Genomic DNA, 24,821 nt, shown 5'->3' with positions numbered 1-24,821 from the left:
CAAGAAATAACTATACTATACTTTATATTTGCTAAATTTTACAACCACAACAGTATACCCAAGGTGACAGCTCTAAAAGGGGCTACCAGCGTAAAAATTTGGATGATTCAGCAAAAATACATGGGCTAGACATTCAGCCACAGTTCCTAACGATGTTAACTATGATAATACTACAACAGCTCTACCAAAACATGAAATGGAAAACTGCACAGTTTGTAATAATAACAATAATACAACTGCTCTGCCAATACATGAAGAGGAATACTGCACAATCATGAAGAAAAAAATCTTTCTATCAATCTAGTAGTCCTTTCTGAGCTGCCCAAAAAGCCCATGGTCGGCCATTCCAGCATTTGTCCACGTTGCCAAAGGGCCACTGTCATTGTTGCTTTCATAAGTTAATTGCCTTTTTTTTACTACAGTCAAATGTTACGTAAGAAGAATAAAGCTAAAAGATATCGAAGCTATTATCACTATGAAAGTACTGGCCCATTTTGATGGGCCAGTACTTTTGAAGTGGTTAGAGGCTATGTTGACATTATTAGAAAAAGGAGGAAATTAAAATCCATGGAATGTAAACACAAAAAAAAGTTTCACTGTAATTGAATGAAAATGCTTTTTTTCTTCGAAGAATTATATTTGCCTGAACAAATAATATTAATTTGTCTTATTTTCTATTATCTTGTTCTATTTCCATTATATATTTCTCTTAATATTAATAATATTATCTTCATGTGTCCAAAACGATTAGTCCATGCTGGACCAATATTATCAGTTCACTTACCCCATTTGCCTTATTGGTGGTGGGGTTTAATTTTCCTTTGCCTCTTGAACTTTTTGTCTCTGGTCCTGGTTTACCCAACTATTTCGCTCAACATCTCTTTCTCTCTCGCCACCAGTCTCCATTGACTCCGTCCGAGAGGTGTGTGAGGGCAACCAGTCGGAGATCTTCCAGCGCTACGCCGAAGGCAGCTTCGATCCCAACTGCTGCTTCAGCCTGTACTATGGTGAGCACATGGAGTCGCTGGACCTGGTATCGGGCACCGGGGAGGACGCCCGTACCTGGATCACCGGCCTCAAGTACCTGATGGCAGGCATCAGTGATGAGGACAGCCTGGCCAAGAGGCAACGCACCCGTGACCAATATCCTCCATCTGGTGAACACCAGCTGCATGTGCGGGAATGGGTGTGTTAATATTGCATGCCTTAATCTTGACAGATTGATATTATGTAGAATAATTATTTTACTGTGGTAGCTAATCTGGGCGCAAAGGAATATCCTTACACATAGTTGTGGTTCTTGTGCACAACTTCTGTATTGTTTCTCTAAACTGTGTAATGAATCAGATGGATCAGTGTTTATTTTTGGACCAAATTTAAAAAATTAATGCTCCAAGTTCTACAAATTGAGGCTTCTTTTTGTTATACTTGCCACAGAGTGGTTTCTTTTTTGATCTTGCTGTTTGTGGGATATGGTTTCGGCCATAATGAAAACGTGTATGTACGAAATAATATGCTTTTATATGATTTCGATTATTTTTTTTACTTTTTCCTCAACCCGTTTATATGCTCAAAGAGTTACTTTTGGTCATGAGCGCACTGGCGTCTCTTCCATTTTGGGCCTGTAGCTTCTCACTTTACCCAGTTTAGAGCCCTGGGGCTCCTGTCGTACCTGCTTTTCCCTTAACGAGCGCCGCGCTCACATGGCTGAAGCAGACGTTTACGGAGGCTGATAAAAACGGCGACGGCAGTCTCAGCATCAGCGAGGTTCTGCAGCTCCTGCACAAGCTCAACGTCAACCTGCCGCGACAGAAGGTCAAACAGATGTTCAAGGTAAGAGAATGTCGCAAGTCAAAGATCGTCGACTGTATCGCTCATATGCCACACAGCACTCGGTTTTGTCTGATCGGTAGGGACTGTTTTCATATACAGGTACTCCTCACTTAATGACCGAGTTCCGTTCCTAAGACCAGGTCGTTAAGCGAATTCGTCGATCAGCGAGGACTCGCCCCCCTTAATGTTATTTCAGTCTTGGAGATTGCGAACGCTAGTGTAGAGAATACCGACAGACGGGAACGAAACTGAGACTGAGAAAGAGTGATGCATGATGAGATGCTTGATGCTGAGACGCCGCACTGCGTATAATACGCCGTGGTATTGTACCATACAACACAATACTGTACAATACTGACTGGTAAGAGAGCTGGGCGTAAGTCAGAACAGTCGTTAAACAGGTAGGTCGTTAAGTGAGGAGTACCTGTATTGTATTTTAAAAGGGTATGAAATTTAACTCAGTTTTTCTGAAAAATATATAATAATTCTAATAATAAAAATAAAATAAATAAAATATTAAATACAGGGCCCCTGAGGTGTCCCCCTCAAATTACTTAAATTGTGTGCTGAAATTACTTCATTTGTCGCCTTGAATTGCTAATTCATGCCCTCGAATTCCCAACCAACAAAACAGTCACGGAAAAAACTGACACCTGCCTGCACGGATTTGCATGTTCTTTGCCTGCAGAGCGGGTAAGAAATTTCTTAATTCTATCACTTTCCGCAGAAATGTGCTATTCTGACCAATTTGATTATTAATTAGTTAAAAATTATTATTTTGAGGGAACAGATAAGTTATTCAAGTGAACCAATCAGTTATTTGAGGGAATTAAATACAGGTACTCCTCACTTAATGACCTACCTGTTTAACGACTGTTTAGACTTGCGACCAGCTCTCTGACCAGTCTATATTTTGCACTGTGTACAATACCGTGCCGTCAAGCATCCCATCACGCATTACCCGTTATATACTATATACACTATATATATACACACTATATACATCTCATCTCTTCACCGTTCTCAGTCGCAGTCTCTTTCCTGCAGTCCGTCAGTATTCACTGCACTAGTGTTCGCAATGGCCATGCCCCCTTACCGTGACATAACACGGGTCCTCGCTTATCAACCAATTCACTTAACGACCTGATCCTAGGAACGGAACTCGTTGTTAAGTGAGGAGTACCTGTAATTTATTTGTATGAATTTGGATTAAATTGTGAAGATGTCACATCCACCCTTCAAACATACTACGGCATAAAATGTCAAGCTATATTAAAATATATCTTCATATAGAAATGTCTGTTGTTATGATTGTGAAAATGTAAGGCTACTACTCTTTTGCAGTCGCTAACGGGGAGCTTTGGTGTTAAAAAAGAAACTGTAGTGGGGAACACGGATTGCGTTTCTGTCGAATCCTGAACCTGAGAAGTTGAGAAACTGTGACTGTGCCATTTGCACAACGTTTTTTTAAGCTGCCATCTGCTATAAACATGTATTTAAAGTTGTTTCAAAGAAACTACTGGTATCACGGGTATGACAGGTATGGCATGGAGTGAAGAGAAAGAAGGAGGTGTAGGAAATCGCTATGGTGATTGCTGAGGTGTCGGCTGGCAATTCTTTGCCCCCACGACAGAATGTCATGTTTAAAATGTGCACTGCAACATGGTGTATGGATGCCGGCGTTTAATTGCCGATCGTATATTTTTTTTGTCTGATCTCCCTCCAATACTGTCGGCAAGCTAATGAGATGAGAAACATTCCAAGCGCCCTGGCTTGTTCTCCAAATCTTGCTTTACATGATGGCTGAACGATTAATCAAATTCAAACCAGACATCTCATGTAATAGAACGCAATTTTCAAATCGCAAAGGCTGCGATTTTAAATAAAAAAAGTACATGAAAGGTTGGTTTTATTTTACAATTGTGGCTGTTCAAAGTTTTATTTAAAATAAAAATAAATAATTACTTTTAGTATTTCAAGAGATTTTCTCTGAGACATTGTCTGCAGTATTCAAAGCTGAATTTCCTACACACATCAATCTATGACGGCTTGGAGAGAGAGCGCATCTATAGAGCTCTGTTTCCTGGTAATCAATGACCTGTTAACTGTTGATCAATGGCTGATCACTTGGGTTCCACTGGCTATTTTATTATAAATTATTCACATTTAAATATATAGTATTACCGTATATAACTAATAAGCCGAAACTTATCACCGGGCCAATTGTGCCATGCGAGACCACGGTGTCCATATCCTCCGTGGACTTCCACGCTGCAACCACTACAACAGCCTCTATGCAATTAATAAATAGAAAAAAGAAACTTTTACATCATTCAACAGTTTTTATTTAAGCCATTTAACTTAATTTAAGTGCCATATTCCAGAGAAAACGGCATCTGCAGGCGCAGCAGACATCCACAGTCTTTCTCTACTTAACTTCCATTTTGCCGTCTACCCATATACATTTGTACATCATTTACCTACCTGTCTAATAATATATAATGCATTTGTTGGTTGGAATGGTAATAAAAACATGGTAATAATAATATTATGGTAATGGTACAGTGGTACCTCGACTTATGACTAATTGGTTCTATAAGAACGGTCGTATGTTAGAACAGTCGTATGTCGAAGCAGTTTTTCCCATATGAATTATGAAATCATGAAGGGTGAAAATAAACAAAATACTCAGCACAAACACAGTAAATATGAAAAAAAAATCCATAAGCCATTGAACTACGTGCACACACCATGTAGGTCGCCTGCTGACTGACTGCTGACTGACTGCTGACTGGCTGTTGACTGACTGCTGACTGACTGCTGACTGACTGCTGACTGGCCGCCGACGCGCCAACTGCAAATTTCCACGGTTGTATCTTGGAGCAGTCGGTCGCAAGTCGATACAAATTTTCGTGACTATTGCTGCTTGTATCTTGGATTAGTTGTAAGTAGATGCAGTCGTAAGTCGAGGTACCACTGTTATAATCAGCAATTGCAATTATTGCATACATAATGATTTTCATTATTTTTTCATTTCATTATTTTTTCATGCATAAAATCGCAATCGCAATATTGGTCTAAAAAATCTGGCCCAAATCGTTCAGCCCTGCTTTACATTAATTGATGGCGACGACTGGTTTGTTTGTGAAAGGGCGGTAAATGGGCTTAAGGAGGGAATCTGAGGCTGCACGGCGACTCGACACTCAAAGGCCTGTAAACAAGCCTTGACTTATTGCTAATGCTACAGATGTTTGACTAATTTGTAGCTTAGCTGCTAACTCCCCTTTATAGGTGGGTATTATAAGGATTAGCCTGTGAGCTAGTGTGTCACCAACCCAGGCCCATGCAGACAAGCTAGCTAGCTAGCCCTGCAGACCAGCTATTCGCTGCTTGCGAATGCTAAGCCTGCTGGCCTGTTTGTTGATGGTAATCCGTATGGCGCTGCCAGGACACAGATGGCCTGTGGTGTATTTCGAGGTAAACACACCAGAGGCAATCTGGTTGCTCGTATGGACCAGCACCAAGATCAGCGCGTTTACAAATGTGTTTGCTGATTTTCTGGCTGAACCTGCATCTCCAGCAGAGTTCCCTGAGGAGTTGAGATTCTTGCCCAGCGGGTGGATATTTATCCTTGGTCATAAATCTTCCTCTCTCTGCTCTCAGGCTTTATGAGTAACATTAAGCATTCCCTGCGCTTTACCCACATTTTGATTTAACAATTTGATGAATGTGAAAAATATCTCCAAAAGAGGGGAGTGTGTTCATGGCAGCATATACGTAGCAGACACATTCAGTTTAATTCTGCTCTGTCCAGTGTGATAACTGGAGATATTACCGCACATTCAGCCTGGCTACAAAAGAGTAGCTCTGCTCAGTGATTTCTTAGAGCTGAAGGTTCCAGCAATAAATGTGAAAGGGTGAGCGGAATTGGGAGGTGGCAATTCTGACTGATAAACAAGTTTGTATTATCTCCCACAGCGAAAGCGCCAAGCACTGGTATGCTAACTGTTTAAGTGCCTGGTTTTGGCATAATGAATGGGAGCGAAGTCTAGATTGATGTTTTCTTTCCAATTAAAACCTCTTCCTTGGTGTTGGCTCTTCTTTTGATTAATGTCAACATTTTTGAGGGCCACCGTGTGCAGACAATTCTAAACTTGATTTGACGGCACCAAGGTCTCCTGAGGGGAGGGAGCTCCTCTGGTCCTAACTTTTTTCCAGTGTGCCTTTTCACACTGTATGGTCAGCACCCATCACCTGTGTATCATGCAGCGCCATCATAGCATAAATTAAGTGTTAACTACAGCACATATGCAAAAGTGTGTGTGTGTGTGTGTGTGTGTGTGTGTGTGTGTGTGTGTGTGTGTGTGTGTGTGTGTGTGTGTGTGTGTGTGTGTGTGTGTGTGTGTGTGTGTGTGTGTGTGTGTGTGTGTGTGTGTGTGTGTGTGTGTGTGTGTGCGCGCGCCGATATTCAATCTAAAAATGTAAGCTTGATGAAAAAAATTGAAATAAATAACAACTTAAAATATTTCAAACCTCATGATGTGAGAAATTATTGGGGAATTCATAATTCATCATCTACATCAATTCCCTGCAGAAGCAGTGGGCAGTATCTCACGATGTATTGATTTCCGATACAAAGGGACATGATTAGAATTTTATGCACATATCGGTATACATAATGAGAATTGCCATCAACTTTTCCATATACCATATATGCACAAAAGTATGTTTCATGGAAGAAATTCAGTCTAATACATAAATGAAATGTTTCAATTAATTTGTGACTTTAACGGCATTTAATCTAAGAGCAAAATTATTTTTAAATCGATCCAGAAATTAAAACAATACAATTTAATTGGACTAATGATTTTATTTTAACCCAGCCTTACTTGACATCTAAGAATAAGGGCTGCAGTTGCAGTACGTTGTATACTACCAATTGTCACCAATTGTCCATTATGAACCTGTTGGGACACGAGTCTGAAAAATATAACGGATATAGATATAGATTCTAACTCTCCGTATCAGATAGTGCTGTCCTCCACAGTTATTGCAGACAAAGCCGATTAGAAAGTCTATTAGAAAGTAACCTGGACACAGCAATGATGGTAAAGCTCACTGATTTGGCTGCGCGTGTGTGTCTCTCTGTGTGTGTGTGTGTGTGTGTGTGTGTGTGTGTGTGTGTGTGTGTGTGTGTGTGTGTGTGTGTGTGTGTGTGTGTGTGTGTGTGTGTGTGTGTGTGTGTGTGTGTGTGTGTGTGTGTGTGTGTGTGTGTGTGTGTGTGTGTGTGTGTGTGTGTGAGAGAGAGTTGCATTTGCCAATCTCCTCCCCGAGCAGACGTCATTGCTCTATGGTGGCATCGGGTGAAGCCCAGCATATGGAGCCATTCGTAGACATGGCGGCATTGCTAAAGTGCAGGGAGGATTACGAGGTGTCAAGTTTAGCTTTTGACTTGGGTCCAGTCAGCAAACCACAGGCAAATGCACTTTTTTGGGCCAGTTAATATACAGTTAAGTAGACTTTGATTCCACAAATCTGTCAGAGAATGTGACATGGCCGCATCTAGATAAAAAAATTGACAAAACAACTGGTGTGTAGACTTACTGTGAGTGAATAGATAAATGAACGCTGCATCTTTTAAAAAGAGACTCAAAACTATTGAAGAGTCCAAATTTGTTGCCTATTCCGTAGATAAAAACGTTTTGGTTGTGCTACAACCCTGGTTTTACGAATGGAGAACAAGACTTCTAACTAAGCCTTAAGCTGTTTCCAAACAGCTCCCCTGAATAAAGCTGAAAACCCCTTTAAACCAAGTCTCAACTTGGCCTTGACAGGCTGTGATTGGGCCACTCTGACACTCATCATATGGCCCCGCCCCCCTGTACATATACTGGGTCACCGCCTGTCATACGTCCTCTCACATATTATTCAGCTCTTGAGCGAGCTGGTCAGTCAGGCCCCTGGTAAGAACTCTTGGTCCTCATTCGTAAAACCAGGGTTGTAACACAACCCAAACCTTTTACCAAATTTTGAACTCAAGTTTTTACTATACCATACTGTATATCTCCAACCTCCACTGACCGCGAGGTCAGAACCGATGTGTCCCATGCAAGACCCCCAAAGGCAGAGTCATAGTCCCCGGGTCCGGGTAGTCCTTTTCAAGGACCAACCGGCAGATGTGACTTCAACCCCCAATTTCAGCAGAAAATAACCCATTTAAAGGGGTTATTTTACATACAGCATACAGCTGAGCTTGTATCACCTGACCGTAACCACTCTCAACCACATAAGAGAGTGGTTACTGTCTTGTCTTAAAGTCTGCAGCGGACATAATAATTCCTTAGTTTTCTCCTTCTTAATTTCCGAAAAAAGAAGGATTGCTTCCAACAGCGGAGAGCTGAATAAGTAAAGAGGACGTATGACAGGCGGTGACCCAGTATATATACCGGGGGGGCATATGATGGGTGTCCGAGTGGCCCAATTACAGCCTGTCAGGGCCAAGTTGAGTTGTTTTAAAGGGGCTTTCAGCGTTATTCAGTGGAGAATAGTTGTCTGTATAAGTGTCTGTAGACAGCTGAAGGCATACTAATAACTCAAGTTCGAAATGAAGTAAAACCATCTATTTAGACCTAACGCTATGCTACTGTAGTATTGGCCAATCCATTAATTTTACTGAACCTCAAAAGTCTGTTAGTTGGGGTTAAATCAGAACATAACCATGGGCGAATGCTCAACATTATTTGCTCTACATTATTATTCAGCATTGTATTCTTCTTTTTTTTATATAATTTTTTTTTTTTAAGAAGAAGAATAGAAATACAACAAAACATAGTGGAACAAACAGTTGGTCACCTTTAGTGTACATTCACACAAGTGTTATACTGATGGAAATGCATGTCAGTTCATACGGTAACTGATCAGTCATCATCTCGTGAGGGCACAAACTGATGGGAATTTTATTAATTACTTTGCTATGTTATGAAATTATGACCATATGAACTTGTGTGTGTGTAACCATATATCTAAATCTATATAATCACATATCAGCACACAGTGTTAATTCCCACAGACAGTATGTACTGTGAACTATCTAAAGCGATAAACTGTACATTGATTCATTCCTTCGACCCTCACAGAGTTTGCCTTATCTTGAACACGTACGTGAGGCCAAACTGGCCATATATTCTCTAGCAATCCATTTTTGCCAGTATTCAAGAAAATATTAATCTGTAGATTTAGCGGAAAAAGTCATTCCCTCCATACTTTGAACATTAGTCACAATCTATCCAGTCAGTCTTTGTTGGAGGTTCAGTCTATAACCATTTTACGTGTCTCAGCTTTCTTGCTCATTGCTAATAATGTCTTTAATAGATATTTGTCTTGCACCAATAGAGAAAGAGCAGTCAATTCCGTCCCCAAAAATGTTCTGTATTGCCCCTATTACCTCCTGCCAGTATGAGCGAATGACTGGGCAGCTCTAAAATACATGGAAATGATCTGCCAGCTGTGCTCCACATTTCCGCCAACTTTGACTCCTTCCCATCTCACTTGTCTGGACACTTTTTAACTTGGGGGTTATAAAATCAAATTCTGCCAACAGAATTTCTTTCCAGAGACCCGAACAGTAGATGGGCGGAAGTAGACTGTACAGAGCACATATGCAACCAGTCTTCCTCCGAAATTACGTTTTTTAATGGATTGAATACTTAAATATAATGTTGAAACAAGTTTCCTGTTGTCCTTATTTTTAAGTATGTCACTATATATGTAAATTAATTTGGTATCACATTTCTCCACAGGTTTGATCTCATTACTCAAAATAAGCCCTGGTTTGTTAATACCATTAATTGGTTACATTTATTTATTTATTTATTTATTTTCTAAACCATATTTATCATATATTTTCTGAAAGCTATCCAATTCTCCCTTTGATGAAATTGAACAGTAAGTGATGCCAATTCTATACCAATGCTTAAACCTCCTGCCAGTCCTTGCTGGCTTGAAGTCCGGGTCAAAGGTGACCCATCTCAGCAGTCTAGACCAGGGGTGTCCAAACTTTTTTCACTGAGGGCCACATACAGAAAAATATGTGAAGGGCTGGGCCACTCACTAGAGGTGAGGTATATCGCCTCACCTCTAGTGTATTAAAGTGAGCAAAACAAATCAAATGTAGGTAAATTATGCTTGATGATTGAATTTGCTGAAAGAAATAAAACAACCTACATTACAGCTTTCCAATAATGAGTTTATTTATTTTGTTACAAAAATTGTTGGCAGCACATTCTCAAAACAGCAGCCTCAGATTGCTTCTTAGTCAGGATGGTGATCACCCTTCACAGCCCTGTATAAAGGAGGACAGGACAGTGGAAAAGGGGATGGGTATATTTCAAGCTTGTTATGCAAATACATTATTGGGCTTGTTAACACATCAACTAACATTTGTTAGAAAATGTTATCAGCTTTAATTGACTGAATTTATTAAGTAATTGGGCTTATTAACACATGAATACTGTGTAATTCTTAACTCACCTATAATGGGAACAGCGTTGCACTCAGTGGGAGCAGTGATGCTGCGCTTTCGACTGAAGGATGGCTGGCAGGTCAGGAGTTAGTTTGGTGGTTGAGATGCAAAGAACATCACAGAGATGGCTGTCGGTCATTTTGGTTCTCAATCTGCTTTTGTTCAGAGTTTAACAGAGAAAATGTTTGCTCACGTATGTTGAGCCGAACAGACTCGTCATTCTTTTTGCGTGGCTTCTCATCAGAGAAAACTTGGCCTTTTCCAAGCTCCGGTAGAAGTCGGGTAGGGAGAGAAGCTGATGTTCACACTGCATTTCGATAAGTTCTAATCGCAGACTCTCTTCCACTTCTCGAGAACAGCTTGATTTCTTTGTCAATGATAGAAAAATCTTGGAAGCACTAACTGAATTCTGTCATGAGAGATGTGATCACAGACACATATTTCCCCTTTTTAGCAAAAAGCTTGTCCTTTGTAAAAGCAAATTTGATTTCAGACAGCGTGGGGAAGTGTGCAACATTGAAGTTTCGTCGTTGTGTCTCGAGATGGAGCTTCACACAGAACGCTTTCATGTGCGCATAAAGTTGTGGTACAAGCTGGTCTTTGCCTTGTAGGCTCTTGTTCGGTGTGTTAAGATGATAAGATCAACTAAAAAAAGCCAGGTCTGCCAACCATAGAGGGTCACTCAGCTCATGAAGAGGTCGGTCCTTCTCTTTTAAAAACTGGTTGATTTCTGATCTCAGGGAATAAAACTGCTGTAGCTCGGAGCCTTGACATAGCCAGCGCACATCAGAATGGGAGCGTAGGCCCCCTTATACAGCATCAACATCAGATTGGAAAGCTGGAAATTCTCTGTGGTAGAGCCCTCATGCTCAAATTATGTTGACAGTTTTCACAACTGTGTATTCTGGACTGTCTTAGCACAGAGGGCTTCTTGGTGGATGATACAGTGCATTTTAACAGCCTCACCTCCACTCTCTTGCACCTTGGCGCACACCATAGAGGCCATTCCTTTGTGCTCGCCTGTCATTGCTGGAGCCCCATCCGTTGTAACTCCACACAGCTTGACCCATTTAAGTACCATCTTGTCAATTGGATCAGACACAGCTTTAAAGATGTCCTTACCCGTTGTTGTGCCCTTTAGACTCCTAAGATCAAGCAGCTCCTCAATAATGCAAAAGTTATCGTCACCTCCCCGCAAAAAAAAAACAGCTGTGCGGTGTCTTTGGCATCTGTGCTCTCATCATATGCAATTGAGTAAAAATCAAAAGTACAAGCTTTATCTGACACTTGATGTTTTAAGTTAGCTGACAAGTCTTCGATTCACCGCACAACTGTGTTTCTGGTCAAGATAACGTTGTTGAATTTTCATTCTTTGATTGCTCTTGTTTTGTGGAGAAGCTGCCTTGATCAAGACAGTAGCTCCACCTAGTGTTAAAACTAAGAAGTAAACTTAAAAAGTAAGGCACAAGTTTTGTGTGTGGGCCATTATTCCATTATATTTTTAGAATTTGCTGCGGGCCAATTAAAAATGGACTACGGGCTGCAGTTGGCCCGCGGGCCGTAGTTTGGACACCCCTGGTCTAGACTGTCTTTCAAGTATTGGTAATTTACATTCCTTAAAACAGTTCTAAGATATACTTTGGTCCATTGATTTAAGTCATTTAGAATTCTGCTCATACATATTTTGCTACCTGATACAGATTGTAATAGTATATCTAACTGTGAGATTTCCAAGTCTCTCCACTTTGCAGCATGCTTGCGATCTTAATTGTGCCGCCTTGTTGAGTCTGCTAAGCATGGTAGTGATCTACCCCCTTTCTCTTTGGACAGAATTTTTTTAATGTAATTCTTTGCACCCTCCCCCACATGATTCTTGAAATCCTCTTATCCGCTTCATTAAATTGTTATGGTGTTACTACAACTGATAAAGATTGATAAACATTTAAGAGTCTGGGAAATCCTATGCGCTGAACCTCTCACCATTATTCCCTTTATTGCCTTGTCATCCCTAATTGACTCTGCGATGGGTTCCATAAATAAGGTGACGAGGGCAGGGCTGAGAGGACAACTTTGGCGGTGACCTCTCTCCAAGTTAATAATCTGAGAGAGGTGTCTGTTAATCTTTATTCTGGCATTGTTGTTGTTGGTGAGGAGTATAGAGTTTTAATCAATTTAAAATAATATATATTTTTTTAAAGCCAAATCAGCGCTTCAGCACCAAGTACAGATACTCCCAATGAACCGAATCAAATGCCTTTTCGCGACCACAGTAATTACTATGGCTCTAGTATTCCCCTTAATCACATGATCAATTACATGCAACACTCATCAATCACTTGTTTAATCTAATATTCCTTTTCCTCTTTCCCCCTTTGTAATCTCTGCCATTAAGGCTTTGCTCTGTCCTTCACCTATGGGGGGTAAATCTATTGATTCTTGAAATGTAGTGTGTTCATTAATAGTGTATCACCTCCAAGATCTTTTTTTTCCTGGTGTGTGTGTGTGTGTGTGTGTGTGTGTGTGTGTGTGTGTGTGTGTGTGTGTGTGTGTGTGTGTGTGTGTGTGTGTGTGTGTGTGTGTGTGTGTGTGTGTGTGTGTGTGTGTGTGTGTGTGTGTGTGTGTGTGTGTGTGTTCTGGAGTACCCCTAGGAGTACGATGACACTTTTTTAATTTTAGGGTCCCCAATTTCATTTCATTGCTTCCTTAGCCTCCATGCCAGAACCTTCAGGGCCCTTGAGCCATTCTCATAATGGTTGTGCATGTGCTATCATTCACGATACTTATATTAAGTCGCCAGAGCGTGTTTTTATTTTATCTAGATGCAAAGTGGAAACTGCAGAACTGAGTGGTCAGAAATATCTCCGACCCCTATCCTGCAATTTTTAAGTCGGTGCCTATCTGAGCTATAGGTAAAAAAAAAAAAAATAGCCAATTATTGAATGAACACCTTGACTTGCTGAATAGAATGTGCATTGTTTTTCTGTTGGGTGGCGTTTTCGTTCCTCCGGCACAGAGACACAGAAGACAGGGGTTGTAAACCTAATTGTATTGTAGAGAGTGGGCAAGTTGGAATTAGCCCAGGAGCAGAAAGACATACAGTATGTCATGGCAGGGCTCCTATCCTGAGTGCGTGTGGGGATGGGGGTTTTAACCTGTTGCTTGTTAGACCAACTCTCACCGCAATCACCTAGATCCAGGTCAGCTGTGGCTGCTCAAACCACACCAGCCCACACCACAGTATTCTTCTTATGTGTCAGGGAAGCTGGAAAATATTTTCTTTTAATATCTTCACACGTTTGGGATAGTTTTTTGTATTTGATGTTTTCTGATACAAATACCCTCTTTTAGCCTGGTACTGGACTGCGATCAAATACCAGTAAGTCGTTGCCAATCATTCCCAAGACATTCCCTGTGAGTAAATCTATCTAACTGCAATTCCTTTAAAATTGTGCATTGTCTGTGTGAAAAGAAACAATAAATAAATCAAATAAATTGTCACATTGATTCTTAAAACTAGTACTATGTCCTTGAACGAGTCACAGAGGCTTTGCGCGCTCCAGAGGGTTTGTTCATGGCAGCCTGTGATTTTTGTCATAAAAAGTGAGCCCAACACTCTTGGACCCTGTACAGGAGGCCGACACTGATGACAACCAGGGCACGCTGGGCTTCGAGGAGTTCTGCTCCTTCTACAAGATGATGTCCACCAGAAGGGACCTATACCTGCTCATGCTCACCTACAGCAACCACAAAGATCACCTGGACCCCAATGACCTGGCCCGTTTCCTGGAGACGGAGCAGAAGGTAAAACATACACACTTACACATACAGGTGGTAGGCTAAGTCTAATTTTGCCCAGTGTGATGGAGCCAGTCTTGCTCAGTCCTTCTTATAAAATTGCCCGTGCTGTACATAGGGAGCAAAGATGTATCCATGGGGTTGAACTCAGGACCAGGCCACTCAACACAATGCACAATTGACCCCCTCTCTGAATAGAGCAGCTATCTATCTACGTCACCTGGAGTTACGGGCCAACATTTGCTCACAAGTTCCAGTCCCAATTTTCGGGAGTTAAGGTTACAAGCCTGCACTGTGACATTCTGTCCCTCCCGTACAAAGCCAACAGTTCTATTGCATTTTCTGACAGGACCAAATGAACATATATGCGCCTGCTTACGACTACACCCTCAAAACACTTAGTTACTTGGTTATGACAGCGAGTCATGATTATCTGAAGGTAGACGATTCCAACTTCAGCTTATCTTCCTCCTTTTACGCTAATTCCAAATTCATCCAATGACCTTGTTTTGCCGTTGAAACTGCCCTTGCATTCTTCTGAGCCGCCTTCTGCTGCCAAATCTGACCAACATCCATCTGCCTCCTCTCTGACAATGCAGCCTTGTTCCAAGGTTTTTCGCTCATCTGACCCAAACCCCACCCTTCCTCCCTGAACCTGACCGGACTCTCGCCTTCCATTTTCGCCCTAGAGTGGCAGTCCTAACTGCAGCGTCCCTAGATTCAGACAAAGCCATCTGTTATTTCCCCTTGGCACACTTGAACTCCTGTCATACTAGTTAGTGGCTGCTCTAAAATGCCCTTGCCATATAAGGTAATTCTACTTAGATGTCCCTACTCAAACATACTTCCCATCCGTTTCCTAAGTTACGTGTCTATCAACTTCTTGAATTTCTCCATCTCAGTGAAAGAAATGTTATATATATATATATATACGTGTGTGTGTGTGTGTGTGTGTGTGTATTTATTTATTTAAATATATATATATATATATATATATATATATATATATATATATATATATATATATATATATATATATATATATATATATATATATATATAAAAAGCCCTCTTTCTTCTTAACCTGGTCATTTCCACTGTACCTTAAGCTGCTTTCTCTGCTGAAGCCTCTCTATTTCTACCTGTCATCTCAACTTTGCTGAACCCTGCTTTCCTTTATTCTTCCCTGACACAATTACAAATCTCTCTAACATAATTATAAATGATTTTGCCTCTTCTCTCTAGCCATCTCTACAAGTGGGGCCCCTCAAATTGCTCAGCATTCCCATCAGATCACTATTAATACAATTCCATCTTTCTCAGCAGGCCCTGAACATTTGACCTTCAGAGTCTGCCCCACCAATCTTTTCCTTCCTGAGCTGGCTAGCGACGCAGTGCTAGAAACCTGTCTCTTATGCAATGGGGTACTGATATCCAGGCCCGCCCACAGAAAGGGTTAGGGAAAAAAAAAAAAGTTTCAGTGGATAGGCCATCCCCAAATCTGCTTTACTCATTTCAACACATGTGCATGCTCTCTATTTTACATAAACACATAAGTCATAGGTGCACACACACACACACACACACACACACACAAACACCATAATATAACTCTTTGGGACACTTACAACACACCAAAGTCAACAAAGGTCTGCTACATTTACAACACACATTTGTGAATAGAAAATGCAATTTCTTACCTTATGCCTTCATCTTTGCCTCTTTCACAGCCATCTTCCTTGTCATTCTGTATGCAAAGTATTTTATAATGTCTTTAAATTAAGCCAGTTCACGCTCAGTGGCAGGTATTACCAGGTTAGTGAGCCTCTCCTGGCTCATTGCTTAGTAATTGTTTATTATTTTCAGTTTACTGAATGATCTCTCTCCTCCAGTCACAGTTACTGGTAAAGTGCAAAATATCCTCAGTGCATTTGCAATGCAAATGTCACCAAAAATACTCTGAACCTTCATTTCATTAATCCTGTTGAAACACTCCAAGGGCGTTGATGAGCCTGAGAATGTGGCACTGTATATCCTTTTCAGATGCAGCATTTGCTTCCAAATCTTCAGATAGAGCCTTGGATTATTTTGTTATCAAATTTCGACAAGAAGACTTCGCTCAACTGCTGGAACATGAGTATTCCCTTGAAATCATTGCAAATGTCTCTGACTGAAATCAGCTGTGCAATGATACTGTCCACTGCAACATAATACACAGAAATCCTAAATGTTACATCAGTAGTCTCCTGTGCGTCTCACCTTTCTTCGGCACGCTGGCGTTTTACATTTACATTACATTTACATTACATTTACATTTTTTACAGTTTTCTCAGCCCGCTATGGGCGAACTCAAGTGGGATTGCCATTGCATGGGCATATTTTGAGCTTCAGTAAGTGTTGAATCCCACTTATGTCTCAAAGAAATTATTTCCTGCTGTAGAGCTTCAATGTTTGCTGCTTCCTGATCCAAAGATAGGTTGCCACTCTAAAGGAGCAAATTCCTGTCTTTAATATGTTCCAGCATTTTTACCCAGACAGTGCACATGACAACTGCTGTCAATGATGTGAAATTATTCTCTCAGTCCTCACGCATCTGACAAGGCCTTGTTGGATAATTTGCAGGATGATATTATGCAATCAAGTACTTCAGTCACACTGGGGAGGTGGCAAGCAATACGTTTTACCGCATCAATACGCACACTCCATAGTTTAACACTCAGGTGGTAAGGAACTGATGTGGAACTCTACCCAGAGGTTACTGCCTGTGTCACGCGCCTTTCAGGCCGAGCTTTGCAGTTAGAGTTTTTCCAGCTGGAAATCTCTCTCAAGAGCCGCGGCCAGCTCTCAATCACTCCTTCACCTGAGCATCCGAGAACAGCCCTTGCCGTGGCTGGGACGTCTGCAGCAAGCCTCTATCCAAAGAGCGGCTCTACCGTCGACCCAGCAGAGAACAAAATGAAAACAGACTCTGACCCAGGGTTACTATACCTAAAAATACAGACTCTGACCCAGGTTTCCTATACCTTAAATAATAAAAACACTGGACTCTGAAACAGGGTTCCCTTACCTTATACAAAAAAATGTCAAAAAAAAAATTAACAGGTCCCCCTCCAGAGGACCTGGGTTCCCCAGAGCAGCACGGTCGACCGGCCTCCTTCCACCATGGCGCTGACAGACTGCCCCCTCCTCCCTTCCGGAGCGTGGGGCCTCGGGCTGCTGCACGGACCGGTGACGGTGTGGCTTGACTTGGCTATTGCAGGGGCTGCTTGGAGAGGTAGCCTGGCTCCTGGATGGTCCTGGCGATGCCTGCTTGGCGGAGAAGCTAGCTGCCAGAGGTTACCTGTGGTGGTTGCTGCGCTGCTTCTCCCCCGGTCCTCCACTGGACCCCCCAGGTGCTGCTGCTGCTAGTTGGGAGAGGGTAGGTGCTGGGGCCGTCTGTTGAGCTGCTGGTGGCTTCAGGGCATCTTTGGATGGTCCTTCTGTGTCCCATCCCCATGCCGGAGCCCCACATTGGGCACCAGTGTGGCAGTTTCACCACCACACGCCAGCCCAACCAACGAGCGGCAAGTGTGGCCGCTCAAGCCATCCCATCCACCACAGGGACATTGTCCTCATGCGAGACAACCAAGCCAAGAGGAACGACTGGCCTCTTGGACTTGTCACAAAGGTTTTTCCCAGCAACGACGGGAAGGTGAGATAAGCAAGGACAGTGCAGCGAAACTGTTCCGCCCTTCTCGGACGTTGTCCTTCTTCTTCCCAGCGAGTAAGGCAGAGGACTGTTCAGCACGACTCCCCAAGGTCAAGGATCCTGGTGGTGTGACATCTTACAAGATGCCAGACTGGGAGTGTTCCCCCCCCCAGGAAGGGAATGTCCCGCCCAATCAGTCTGTACCATGACATTATAGCATTCTGATGTTTGTGCGACATCGAAACACAGGCATATTAAGATAGCCAGACAGTAACACACACAGACAATCTGATCACTCCTCAGATTCGGACTAACATCTCTTTTCATCCGCCTCGTCATTGCCCTTGAGAAGGCACAATCTGTGAGTTTATTCATGTTATTTGTGTATGCATGCAGAATAGCAGCTATGACAACATGTTAACTAACAGGTTATTTACTGTACATCTGCATAGAGACTGATCATTAATCAACATACTTCTGTACTGTTCCACAGCTTCACACGCTTCTATTAAAGATACCAAAAGTGAGCTTTTGTCTCCGGGTACTTTCTGGGAGAGTGTTTAGCTTGCTGCATAGCCACGTACATCAGCCACGTACGCACACTGAGTTCCGTATAAAAAAATAATTGTTTATTGTGTTTGTATTTGTTTATAACTGCTACAATACCCCATTTAGTTTGATATAAGGAGCTGTTTTGGTTTCTATATGCTGCTAAGAAGATACTCTCGAGGATGGTCAGGTCTTTGTTCAAATTCAAAAAAGATTATACTTAAATACATATTTAAATTTTTTTTAAATCAAGGAATTCTTTTTTTCTGTATCAAATGTACCGAACACCGTTCGACCCCTACTGGCTTCCTAAGTTTTCTGGAGTGGTTTCACAAACAGAGCTTTTCATCTGGGAGATGAGTTCAAACCAAACACTGTACACTCTCACTCAATTTAGATTTTCATACACTGCTGCTCTGCAGAGCAGCTGCTTAATAGATTCCCCATTATGGACTCTGGAGTGGCGGTACATAGCCCATAATATCGGCAACATTTAAATGAGCTTCCAAAGGGCCTTTTGGGTAAAGTACTGTACATCTCCTCAGTAATGATAGCGCTGCTTGAAATCTGAAAGCCTATCATTTCATCGTTCCTTTTTATTTTCTTCGCACATCCAATCATTATTCTTTTTTTTTTTCTTTTTTTTTTTTTTATTATTATTATTATTATTTTTTTTTCAATAAATTTTCCCTTCAAACTGAAGATTTTAGTGCAAAGTTTCATTCCCACTCAAGATGCGAGTGATTTTTATTTTTACTCAAATGATTCCCTGCCTCTTTGTCCCCCACTGTGGATTAGATGCGTTGCTCTTCTCTCCCCAGTTGGGGTGCGACGCTTTTGCATGGGATGGGATTTCTTTGAAATTTCTTTGAAAAAATAGTTATTTCCTCTGGGATCATTAGCTAACGTCTTTTTTTGTTTGTGCTGTGATATAGTTCCCCCCCCCCCACACACACACACACACACACACAAACATGCACATATACACACACACACACACGCTTCCTCACGTGCAAACATATTGGCCTGACAGCGGCTGACACAGATGAGAATCCGATCAACCGATCAGGCCGTGACGGGAGTGCAGTTGTACAAATATATTCCACAGGCAGCATGCGGAAAATATATGCAGTTTAGGATACTCCTCACTGAATTGTAAGTTGTTTTAGAGCGGATAATTACAGTTATCAAGGATTGTAGTCATAATGTGGTGCCATGATGTGTAGGGCCTGTGTAAATATTTTTTTTATTTTATTTGGTAGATGATAAAGGTGACAAAGGACCATTGCCTAGAGATCATCAACAAATTTGAGCCATGTCCAGAAAACCAGAAGCAAGGTGTTCTGGGTATTGATGGTAAGTATAGGTTCCCAGTTTGCCTTGCTGTCCTGCTTGCCTTGTATTCACACAGTCATGTTCGAGGAGTTAATCTCTCCATAAGCTTCTCATAAACAACTCTTGAGTGGAACTTGTCTGCCTGAATGATCTCATGCAGTCAATGTCTTGAGAAATGCGGAATCGTTTACCTACTAGATTTACTGGTTTTTGCCATGATCAGAGTAAACTCATTGTTTGAATACATTTTGGTTTCCTGTACGAGTGCGTGAGAGTTAATATATTTATACTGCTTATAAAGACCTAGAGCCCAGATTTGTTCCTGGTTTTCTATAAACAAAATCCAAGTCAGATGGCATTATACCTCATTATTACAGTTTAAAACATACAAATCGGCTTTCTCCCTGGGCCCTACCTTGGGTTGGAGTCACAGCACATGCTCATTCCAAAATAAAAAACAGTGAAAGCCCTCAACCAAACATTTCTCATTTCAGGCTTTACCAACTACATGCGCAGCCCTGCGGGGGACATCTTCAGGCCCGAGCACTACGAGGTGAACCAGGACATGAGCCAGCCCTTGTGCAACTACTTCATCGCTTCGTCACACAACACCTACCTGATGGGTGACCAGCTCATGTCCCAGTCCAGGGTGGACATGTACGCCTGGGTGCTGCAGGCCGGCTGCCGTTGCGTGGAAGGTCAGTACTTCCCGGTCATTCCTGTGAAATGAATAATGCACGCATTGATGGATTGATGTTTCTCAATATTCTCTGGGCCTCACCCACAAGACGTTTTAATTTCTTCTTTTTATATATATATATATATATATATATATATATATATATATAAATCACTTATGAGGCGTAGCTTACGGAGCGAGTTCTGTCAGACAACTTGACGGCGGTACACGCTTCCACGCCCTTATAGGCCGGCCTGTTTAAGCAGGCCGGCCTATAAGGGCGTGGAAGCGTGTACTGTATGGCGTGTACTGTATGGTTATGGTTACTTATTTGTGGCTCATTAGGTCTACAAATGTAATGAAACATTTCATTATGAATGTAAGCTTTGGCACTACTTTCATTTATTACACCGTAATTTAATATAATCCCTTTGAAAAGGCATTCTATCTCATTCAAGTGTTTGTAGAAGCCTTCTCAGTGTGTACATGTCCTTACAAACTTATTTTGATCGTACCGAAAAATAAATTCACATGAGGCAGAAAAAAAGGTGAAGGCAGTTCTGTCCATAGGAACATTCGTAAACACGCTATGATTTATAAAATAAAAAAAGTTCCTCATGTTTTGTCAACGAAGCCCAGAATTTTTTAAATGGATTAGTGTCTATAAATTAAGTAATAATACTTTTTCTTTCATCCAATGTACTGTGTCCTACACACACATACATCTAGTTGACTGTTGGGATGGTCAGGATGGTGAACCCATTGTCCACCACGGCTACACTCTCACCTCCAAGATCCTTTTTAAAGACGTCATCGAGACCATCAACAAGTACGCTTTCGTCAAGAATGAGTAAGTCTGGCCTCTTTCCATTAGATTGAAAACATGGAAGGATACACATTCACTCACTCATGCTTGCTTGTGTTCTACTTCTTGATTTGTCTGCTACTGTTCACTGAAGGATTCTACCTTCACCAATCAATACTGTCAAAGTGACAAATTGCACACTGGGAGTGTGTATGTTATATTAGTACACCAGGGTATGTACTTGAAATGTAGCTACAGATACTGCTCACTTAACGACCGAGTTCCATTCCTAGGATCAAGTTGATAAGCAAGGACCCGTGTTATTTCACAGTAAGGGGGCGTAGGGAATGCGAACGCTAGTGTAGTGAATACTGACAGACTGCGGGAACGAGACTGAGAATGATGATGCGATGAGATGTATACAGTGTATAAAGTGTATATACAGTGTATATAGTATATAAAGGGTAATGTGTGATGAGATGCTTGACGCTGAGATGCCATATTGTAACGCAGTGCACAATACAGACTGGTCAGAGAGCTGGTCGTAAGTCCGAACGGTCGTTCAACAGGTAGGTTGTTAAGTTAGTAGTACCTGTATTTGAAATGGAATTAGTGGAATATCTGAAAATCTTCCTCCTGTCTGGGGAAGTTGAATATATTGTCGTTATCATCGGTATTCATAAGCACTCTCAGAGCTGAGATTTATTTACTCACCAAAGCCTCACACCCTTGTGGTCACGTCGAGTGGATTACCCCCAGCATACAGGTAAACAAACATTTTGAGACTGTGGAAAAAGCCAGGTGACTAACTCATCTTGCTGCTTGAGAAAATGGGTGCGTGGGTACTTTGAATATATTTAGATTTTTTTGAACACCTTTTGGGTTACTACACAGTTCCATATGTGATATTTCATAGTTTTTATGTCTTCACGATTTTTCTTATGTAGAAAATAGTAAAAATAGTAAAAATTAAGAAAAACCCTTGAATGTGTAGGTGTGTCCAAACTTTTAATGTTTGGTCATAGACCAGTAGAATCGGATCTTCGCTTTCTAGTATCTGGCTGTAATTCCGTCGCGGAGGATGGCAAAAAGTTTACATATTTTAACTGGCCCAAAAAGGGGAATAAACAACAACAAATACTTGAAGTCAGTTTTTATTTTCCCTTTGTGCAGCGTGATTTTATTGTATTTCATGAAAGTGTATTTCAGAGATGGAAGTTACTTGAGAAAAGGTTCATTATTGCAGTTTTGCACAATAATCTTCTTAAAATACCTCCGTACTATGTGAAATATGTCCTACTGTAGTAATACACTTAAGTTCCGGTAATATCTGCCAGGCAGTTGCTGTGCCGGTGCTTTTCCCATTCAGGAGCATTTATATTTAAAATTTAAAGAAGAACGAATATATCGTTATTGTCTGTGCTTCACATTATACTGTGATACAAATGTTTGGCCATATTGCCAAGCCCTAACAGAAACCTAAGTCAATCTACAGTTTGACAGTCTAAAGTCAATGGAGCAAACAAAAGACAAAAGTCTTAGAAAAAAACATTTTAAATCCTCTTTTAAAAAACAGGAAACTCACAATATAGTCACACGTGTCTTGGGGTAATTTGAACATGTTTTCAATAACGCCAATATCCTATTGGCAACAGTAGGCTGCCATTTGGAAGCAGCGCAACTTCCTGTTTCTAGTCTCATTTTGATAAGCATTTTGATGAGGTTGAAATATGGTGAACCTGTCCTTTAACAAGCACATTAACATGCAAACCTATATTGGCAGTGAATTCATGAAAATGCCCCTTACTTTTACTTTTGTCCTTATTTAATTTGAAATTGTCTGTAGGAACCCTGTAGTCAGTGTAGTAAATGTGGTCCAAAGCGAAATGTAAGGCGATAAGATTTAGGTTCACATGTGCTGTCACAACACATTTTAGTATTGAGGTTACAGCGAGCCGTGCAGGCTGGGCATTGTTTTCTGTCCGTCAGTTTAACTAGCATGTGGGAAAACAGGCCTGAAGATTACAGCCATAATGCTATTGCTACACATTACGGTATTACAGTCAGAGTAGGCGCATTGGTTCTCAGCATTCTTGAAAAAATATGGGATAATAACGCATGGAATTCAATTGCAAGGGTCTGCGCATTTCATGAGATAGTTGAAAAGTGTTTTGTTTTTTTCTTCCACCCCACCGTGTTCTGATTATTTGTATCTGGATGAACCACCTTTTATGCCATTGGTTTGATTCCTAGCGACTGTGAGATCGCTAGAGCGGGAGACATTTAGTGTAATGCACGCATCGATGGACGCGCTGTTCCAGTACATCTCGCATACGCAGGCAGAGCGCCCACTAACACCCCCCCCCCCCCCTGTCAATAGCAAAATGTTGAAAACGAATGTTGAGAACACATACATGCACATTACTTAAATAAATGGTGGACTCACTTTGCCAGTGAGGCGATTTCACAATCATCTACACCGCGTTCCAAATTATTATGCAAATTGGATTTAAGTGTCAAACATTTAATTTTGTTTTTCAATTAAACTCATGGATGGTATTGTGTCTCAGGGCTCTTTGGATCACTGAAATCAATCTCAGACACCAGTGATAATTAGTTTGCCAGGTGAGCCCATTTAAAGGAAAACTACTTAAGAAGGACGTTCCACGTTATTAAGGAGGCCACAGGTTTCAAGCAATATGGGAAAGAAAAAGGATCTCTCTGCTGCCGAAAAGCCTCAAATAGTGCAATGCCTTGGATGAGGTATGAAAACATTAGATATTTCACAAAAACTTAAGCGTGGTCATCGTACTGTGAAGAGATTTGTAGCTGATTCAGAGCACAGACGGGTTGGTGCAGATAAAGGCATAATGAGGAAGGTTTCTGCCAGACAAATTCATGGGATTAAGAGAGCAGCTGCTAAAATGCCGTTACAAAGCAGCAAACGGGTATTTGAAGCTGCTGGTGCCTCTGGAGTCCCGTGAACCTTAAGGTGTAGGATCCTCCAGAGGCTTGCAGTTGTGCATAAACCTACTATTGGGCCACCCCTAACCAATGCTCACAAGCAGAAACAGTTGCAGTGGGCCCAGAAATACATGAAGACTCATTTTCAAACAGTCTTGTTTACTGATGAGTGCCATGCAACCCTGGATGGTGCAGATGGATGGAGTAGAGGATGGTTGGTGGATGTCCACCATGTCCCAACAAGGCTGCCACTTCAGCAAGGAGGTGGCGGAGTCCTGTTTTGGGCCGGAATCATGGGGAGAGAGCTGGTCAGCCCCTTTAGGGTGCACCATCTCATGCTGCAAAGAATACCTCTGTCATTGGCTGCTATGGGCATAAAAGGAGAGAAACTCATGGTGTGGCCCCCATCCTCCCCTGACCTCAACGCTATTGAGAACCTTTGGAGCATCCTCAAGCAGAAGATCTATGAGGGAAGAAACAGTCTTTATTCGTCACGCAACACTACAACACATGCTTGCACACACATGCACATGCTTTGATGGTGGCCGGTGAAATGGAACCTCTGCATTTGACCCATCCTGGCTTGTCCTTCCTCCGGGGGCACAGCCAGGAGCAGTGGGCAGCATATGTAGACGCGCCCGGGGACCAGGTG

General features: G+C 41.6%; 1 protein-coding gene across 1 annotated transcript in view; it reads left to right on the top strand.

Annotated features, from left to right (window-relative positions):
* Positions 1-24,821, top strand: part of plch2a (phospholipase C, eta 2a) — a gene marked incomplete at its 5' end in the record, with an annotated part of 71,617 nt that overhangs the window by 14,962 nt on the left and 31,834 nt on the right. The window contains 6 exons of the mRNA XM_080015352.1: positions 900-1,156; positions 1,717-1,833; positions 13,985-14,155; positions 19,649-19,742; positions 20,216-20,419; positions 21,130-21,250. Of these exons, the coding sequence (XP_079871478.1) occupies positions 900-1,156; positions 1,717-1,833; positions 13,985-14,155; positions 19,649-19,742; positions 20,216-20,419; positions 21,130-21,250 (964 nt within the window). The remainder of the gene's footprint in view (positions 1-899; positions 1,157-1,716; positions 1,834-13,984; positions 14,156-19,648; positions 19,743-20,215; positions 20,420-21,129; positions 21,251-24,821) is intronic.

This window comes from Zeus faber (genome assembly GCF_960531495.2).
Source record: "Zeus faber genome assembly, chromosome: 15".
NCBI classification, from domain to species: Eukaryota; Metazoa; Chordata; class Actinopteri; order Zeiformes; family Zeidae; genus Zeus; species Zeus faber.
This window is presented reverse-complemented; position numbering and strand designations above follow the sequence as displayed.